Here is a 7,458-nt window from a genome sequence, read left to right as displayed (position 1 = left end):
CTGTCCAGTGAGGCTGTTGGTTGGATTCGTAGCAGCATAAAACCTATCAGTAAACTAAAACTAGAGAGGCTGGGGAAGGGGGTCTAGTGGACACCAACTGCTTGACTAGATCCCAAAACCAGCCTCAAAAGAATAAAAAACACAGCCCTTCATGGGCAAGAACAGGTATGGAGGTAAATGTGATAGGGCTGTTGCTTCTCAAAAACAGTAACAGCTTATGTGCTATTTCTTCTTCTTTCCTTCTTTAAACACAACACAGAACAGAATTCCTACCAAGGCAAAATTATAACTTCAGCAGGGGAGGGACCAACAGCTCTTAGATATCAGCGTTCCAGCTGCCGCGTGGGAGCTCCCCGTGGCTCTGCCAGGACCCAGTCAACTGTCCGGGTTCTTTTCCGCCTCTTTGGAATGGATGATGTACATGAAGGTCTGCTCGATGGTGAAGTCAGGGGGTAGGCTGCCTTTGTGCACACCAACATGCTTGCTCATGAGGTTAAGGGTGGAACTGTAGTGCCCACAGACTGTGCAGCGGTACATGAGGGCCCCCGAGTGTGTCTTTAGGTGGCACTTGATGGTTGAGCGGCCTCGGAAGAACTTGTGGCACACCTTACATTGGTATGGCTTCTCGCCCGTGTGGATCCGCCGGTGGTAGTTGAATTCGCTTGTGTGGGCAAATCTTTTGCCACAGACCTTGCAGCTATACTTGCTGTTCCCAGGTTGGCCCTGCAGCGCCAGCTCTTCACTCAGAAACTCCTCTGCTGGCAGCTTCCGCTTCTGGAGAGCCGGGTGCTGTAGCCCAAAACCAGGCCGTGCATCAAGGCCACTGGTGCATTTGTGCTGGCTGACGTGGTAGCGATAGGCAGCCTCTGACTTGAAGCTCTGGCTGCACAAGTGGCAGTGGAAGAGGGCATCTTCCAGGCTTTGGTGCACAGCCATGTGCTTCTCTAGAAGATGCCAGTCCACAAAGCTGTTGGCACAGACAGAACAGGAGAAGACTGAAATGCCGAGATGGGACAGCGTGTGCCACATGAGGCTGCAGAGGTTAAGGTGACGCTGGTCGCAGACACTGCAGGCCTGGCCCTTCAAGTTTAGGTGGTCAAGGATGTGGCCCCGGACCACATGGAAATCTTTGGCCAATACTTTCCCGCAGGCAGCACATTTCAGCTCTGGGGAGGCTGCTCCTGAAAAGACACCCAGCTTCCCTGGCAGGGGATCATTGGGGTGGACAATGATGTTGTTCTCAAATATTCCATCCCGTCGGTGAAGGGTCAGCTGCCACTGGGTAAAGAACTTAGTTTCACACATGTCGCAGGAGAAAAGGAAAATACCAATGTGGGACAGGACATGGGTTACCCGGGAGTTTCGGTCCTGGAAGTGGGTCTCACAGACCTTGCAGTTGCCCGTCAGCAGGTCCACATGGTCCCGAGCATGCTGCCGGATCAGTTGAATGTTGGGCTCTAGAACTTTCTTGCACACCTGGCAGGGCATGGCCTTATTCTCCCGATTGTCATTCTCTCCAAAAGTCAGCTCATCCTCACTGTCATCACTCAGCTCAATCACCTCCTCAGCTGTGCCTATATCCTCAGCAGGGTCTTCAAACTGCAAGTCATCATCCCCCAGGTCCTCGAGCTGGAGCTCATCCATCTGCCCAAAGCCTGGATCTTTGGAGTGCTCACTATTGCTCAGACAGGAGTTGGTCTCAGTGGTAATGTCTACTGCATTGTCAGGGGTGAGGAAGCTGTTTTTACTGAAGTCTCCATTGCTTTGAACTTTGTATGGCTGGCAGGAGCTGGTGCTGGTCTGGATGCCCGTGCTGACAGTGCCTAGGACTGGCTGGGTCATCATGCTAGGAACAGACGTGAAGGGAGCAGGGGTGTCATGGTCTTCTGTCTTTGGTGGTGGTGGTGGCGGTTGCAGCAGAAGCAGGCTATGGTTAGCATCACTGGCAACATTCCTCTCTTCCTCTTTATAGCTCCCTCCAGCATCACTGGGCAACACATAGTTTCTATCAGCACCAAGGTGGTCCCCACCAGCTCGGAGTTCTCCAAGGGGATGGGCAGGTTCTGCCGAAGGACAACTCAGGGTACCAGAGTGGCTCTCATTGGTGCTGGTCAGGGGCTTGGCCCTGGCAGTGCTCTCTAGGTCAGGAAAGGTAGAGTGACAGGCCTGGAGGAGGTCCTCCATACCCAGACGCTCAGCCACCTCGTAGATGACCCCAACATTGATCAGGTCTGTGAAGAGTTCTGATGTGTAGACAAAGCTCAGAACCTTCTCAAAGTTGGCAGGGGTGATGAAGTCCACCACATAGGTCCTGGCAGCATCAAGCCCAGTATTCAGGAAGAGGTTCTGGAAGTAGCCAGCTGCACAGGCCAGAACAGCCTTGTGGGCCGGGAAGGAGCGGCTCCCCACCACAATGGTGACGTCGCACATGGTCTCTGAGAGCCGGCACTTGTTGAGTTCCTTCAGCAGGTTGTTGGGGTGGTTGGTGCTTTGCAGTTTGATCCTCATGCCCATCTTAGCAGCTCCTATGAAATTACCTCCTTATCAGCACAGTTAATCTGTGGACAGCAAGAGAAAAAGATGGATGGCCAAACACATCCGTGCAAAAGAGAGGCTATGCAGGAGAAAATACCACCACTCTGAATGTTTCCAAGCCCCGGGTGGGGATCAGGAGTAAACTGGCATGGAGAGTTCCTCCATTATGACAAGACAAGGACATCTCCCCCTGTATATACTCAAAGAGTTAAGACAAAAACAAAAAGGATTGATGACAATCTGATAGCTTGGTCTTAAGCTGGTGCCTAGAGACGAACTAGAGGCATTCCCTCGGACACAATCTTATACTTCATTACCAGAGCCACTGGATCAGATTTCTCTATTAATTTCCTCCCAAATACAAGCTTTCCTACTTCATTGAGCATATATTCTTTTCCCTCATGATGCCAAATGCCATGCACATGCTTGAACACAACTATCAAAGCTCCACTAGCTACTGAGGAACAGGTAAGTTAGTTCCATCTTTTAGCTTTGTCATTGCTGTGTCTTCAACCTCTCAATCAATCTCTAAATAAATCTCACGTTCTTGAATCCCCATCTCTCTCTGCCTATACTACATACCTGCTCTCTGGCCTTTAGATAACCCAGAGCCATCACAGTCCCTGTATTCTGTGAAGTTAAAACACTCAGAATGCACAGCAAAGCAAAGCAGAACACAACTGTGGTAGTATTTAATATTATTTTAATATGTTGTATTCTTTTTGGCCACCGTTTTCGGGGTTTATATTTTGTTAGCCCTGCACTAACATATATTTACTTGATGCCGCAAGAAAGACTTCTAATTATACAGATAAGACTCCTAGAGGCTTGTTCACTACCACTTTCTGCCCTTTCTGACTCCTGCACGACTAAGGAAGAAGAGCTACTTGAATCCCTGTTCAGTCTCACAACTGTGCGCAACGCAGCCCCTTTCTCCATCTCTCCAGATTCTACCAACAACTCCCAACTTTTTCTGGGGCCCAGGAAGAATCTGAGTATTGTGGGGTACCGGCCAAGCATCTCCCGGGCCCTGCTGGCCACCCCTGAACGATCGGCGGGTCGCAGCGCCGGGCAGCCAGAGTGGAGGATGCGAGAGGGGGAGGCTGGGAACTTTTGAGGACACCCCAACAATCTCCGGGCGCCGCGGTCTCCCCTCCGGAGACTCGCATCTGGGAGGGAAGGGCGCTGCATCGGCTGGGGCGCTCCCTCTGGAGGCACCGAACGCCTCGGTCCCTCCACAAACAGCGCAGGGCTCACCCGGGTGAGCCTGGCGGGGGCACGGGGCTGAATAAGGGGCCAAGGGAGGAGCGGCGGGGCCGGCCGGGGTCGGCGCGCGGGCGGGGAAGATGGGTCCGGCCGAAGGGAGCGGGCAAGAAAACCCCAGCAAGAGCGAGAGAAATGCCGGCACGGGGGTCGGGCTTCGACCAGGGGCAGCCCTCGGCCTGGCCGCGCTTACCCGGCTCCGCGGGGCCCCGAGCACCATCGCCGCCGCCGCCTTACACAAAGGCCCCGGCCCGCCGCGCCCGGCCCGACGAGGAGGCGGCGCCGCCGGCCGCGGCCAGACTCTCCATCCGCCGCGCGGCTCGCCGCGCCGGCCCGGGCCGCCCCCGCCGCCCGGCCCGCAGCGCCCCCCGCCGTCCCGGAGGAGGCAGCGCCCCCCGCCGCCCGACCGCAGCGCCCCCCGCCGCCCGGGAGGAGGCAGCGCCCCCCGACGGCGGGGCCGGGGCCGGGCCCCTACTCGCGCGAGGGGTGCAGGGGCTTCCAAGTCCCCAGGCCTGGCTTTTTCTAAGCGCTGATCCACTGTGTGGGGGACTTGGTGCCTGAAGAGTGAAAAACCCTATCCAAACTCTCTTCGCCTCCCCTATTCTTCGCTCACAGTTCCAAAAGCTTCTCTTCAGAACATCTACTATGGGCATTTTACAAAAAGTTGTAAGATTGTTTGATCACTATATATCTCCTCCACTAGGCTGTGGGCTTCCTGGATCAGGGATCTGTGGCTTTGCACACCGCGGCACGTCCATACTGACTGCTACCACACTTCTTGGCACAATAAGTGCTTAATACATTAAGCCTGCTTGAATGAATGAAGGAGCACTTGAGGGCTAGACTGCTACTACTGGACCCTTCTGGTAATCCTCTGCTGTCCCTCCTTCCACCCAGGTGGCCAAATGAAGAAAGTCACAGGATCTCACTGTACGTTGGCACCCCAGGCCTGTTTCCTGAAGCCTGCCCTCCCCAACTCTGTGTAGAACTCGATCACTCTTCCTCCCAAATCATCTTCTCAAATGCTGCTGCCCAAGAATTGTCATCAAACCAAAACCACCTACACTGCCAGCCCCACCCACCACCACCAAAGACATTAGAAGTCTTGGTCATGTCACCCTCCCTCCCTCGGTACAGAGGAAGCTCTTAGGCTCCAGGATCCTTCAGTTTCATCCTCTCTCCCATCCCATCCCCGTCACTGCCTGAGAATAGCTTGCAGCCAAGGACAAACTCCCAGGACAGGTGCATGGTAGGGTTCAGTAATTCCTTGATGGATAAATGGAAAGGAAGGGACACACTGAATGTCGCCAACAGATCTAAGCCAGTTTGGCCATTCAGCAATTGTCCGTTCTCTTGATGAATTTGGGAGATTGTGTGTCCTTGTTTCCACAACCTCACTAACTGGTGGTAGATTATACTGAAAGCAAGCACTATACCAAATGCTGCCAAACATGTAACATTTGTTAGCCAGGAGACACAAAAACAGCCATACAACTGTTCTTATAGTTTGGGGATGAGGCATCTCACTTTACCATCTAGTGAAAGGGTCACTTAGAGGCTGACACAATGTTTCAGTGGCAGGCCCAGCTCTCACGGTTGTGCAAGGGAACGGAGTCTCCCTAAAGTGGAATATCACACAGCCAGCAGGTCCAGACCTCCAGCATGACTCTGGAGACAGAGGGCTGCTGGGCTTGCAAGGGCCTGGGCCTGTTCAATCTTTCTAACCAACTGCCCCAGCCATCTCTGGAGGGTTGACCCCAATAAACTTCACATGAAAACAAAGCATCCCAAAGACGCAGGTGAAAGTATATACCACTTATACTGAAGTCTTTTTAAAGTAAATCACCATATAGTCACAATAACAAACATATACAAAGTTAAATGGAGAAGAAAGGGCCAGGAATTTAGTCAAGGTCTTGTGGACCAGATCTGTTTAGGCATCAACCATTTTACAACAGGAAAGGGAAGATCAGGATCCCTTCACACATTCTTCAAGTACAAACACAGGAATCTAACTTAACATTTGTCTTCATTTTTTCCAGGAGTCCCCAGTACTGCAATTTTTGTCAGTCCCACTAGAGAGCAATCTTTCTGCACTTACGTTCCTACCTGCAAAGCAATTTTCTCATCTCAGCCTATATGCCTAACTCCCACTAAGTCTGAGCAGAACCAACTCTTATAGCTTTCATGACCCAAAGAAAGTCCCTAGACTCTGCTTAAGTGTACCCCGTTTTAAGCCCTATAGATAGATAATTTTGAAAAGTCAAAGAGATGACTCACTGGAAAAAGGGTCTAGGCTCTGGGGTGGGAGCATTTTTGACCTCTGGCTATAAAGCTGACATAAGTAATACTAAGGTGAGTGTTCCCTCCTTTCACCACCCCCCCATATAGCTGTCATTCCAAAGTGGCCCCAAGTCAGGCTGTAGGAAGACAGAACTTTCACTAGAATGAAAGGACTGCAGGAAGTGGCCTCTGGCTCTGTGGCCCTGTCCCTACACTGCCTTGGGAAATCTATGTGTCGATGTTTTATCAGTGCAATTCAGGGGCATAACCAAGGCCCCTGTACCAGGCTAAGATAAGGAGCCTGAGGATTTCACTGGCTGTTCCATTAGGGTATAGAACCCCCCTTGGGATGACGGGCTGTGATAGTTGACATCTCAGATTAATAAAAGACACCCATACCCATGCATATACCACATGTAAGTGCCTTACACATTCTGGGGACTGTTAAGTCAGAGCTGCAGGGGCTGGTAACAGGCATATTAGAGAAGAGTCAGAGGAAATAATGTTTTCCCTTTATAATAACTAAGGCAGCCAGTTAACAGTGAAGATATCTGCTCCTCTCTTTCTTGGCCTCAGTAGTAACTTCCCTGTCCACACCCTGTCCTAGCTGGATCAAGTTCTGTTTGCTTGTCCACAGCCCTGCTAAAGTGTAAACTCTCTGTATGAGTCATCATTTCATCCCTAGGATCTGTCACAGAACCCAGGCTCAGCATTTGGAGACAGAAAAATTGTATAGTGTTATAGATTCATCCTCCTCTGTGGCTGGGTCTCTGCACAGCCTTGGTCCTCACCTCCTTCTCTAATTAAGTAGGGTCAGATTCAGGAATGGATGTCTCCCAGGCCCATCCTAGTAATACAAGTCATTCTGAATATATTTTTTCTTTTTCTTTTTCCTTTTTTGTTTTTTGTTTGTTTGTTTGAGACGGAGTTTTCTGCTCTTGTTGCCCAGGCTGGAGTGCAGTGGCGTGATCTCAGCTCACTGCAACCTCCGCCTCCTGGGTTCAAGCGATTCTCCTGCCTCAGCCTCCCAAGTAGCTGGAATTACAGGCATGCACCACCACGCCCGGCTAATTTTTGTATCTTTAGTAGAGATGGGGTTTCACCATGTTGGTCAGGCTGGTCTCGACCTCTTGACCTCGTGATCCACCCACCTCAGCCTCCCAAAGTGCTGGGATTACAGGCGTGAGCCACCAGGTCCAGCCTGTTTTTTCTTTATCTAAAACTGGTCTGTGAAAATATTTATGTGTTAGAAACCATCTTCCAAATTCATGTGTTTATTTTAATTACTAAATAAATCTGATACTCATTGTGCAAAGCACTGTGTAAGGCACTGTTCACGAAATAGATATATACAAAAAGATATATAAAGTTATTTAC

At 51.1% G+C, this 7,458-nt stretch overlaps 1 protein-coding gene across 1 annotated transcript; it reads right to left on the bottom strand.

Annotated features, from left to right (window-relative positions):
• Positions 1-366: 366 nt before the first annotated feature.
• On the bottom strand, positions 367-4,124 carry LOC105474125 (zinc finger and BTB domain containing 39). The gene is made up of 2 exons (XM_011728526.2): positions 3,992-4,124; positions 367-2,558 (listed from the first exon to the last, which is right to left on the bottom strand). Exon 2 carries the CDS (start codon positions 2,512-2,514, stop codon positions 376-378), a length of 2,139 nt encoding a protein of 712 aa, XP_011726828.1. The 5' UTR covers positions 2,515-2,558; positions 3,992-4,124; the 3' UTR covers positions 367-375.
• Positions 4,125-7,458: the final 3,334 nt, after the last annotated feature.

The sequence above is a fragment of the Macaca nemestrina genome, chromosome 10, assembly GCF_043159975.1.
Source record: "Macaca nemestrina isolate mMacNem1 chromosome 10, mMacNem.hap1, whole genome shotgun sequence".
Classification (NCBI taxonomy): domain Eukaryota; kingdom Metazoa; phylum Chordata; class Mammalia; order Primates; family Cercopithecidae; genus Macaca; species Macaca nemestrina.
This window is presented reverse-complemented; position numbering and strand designations above follow the sequence as displayed.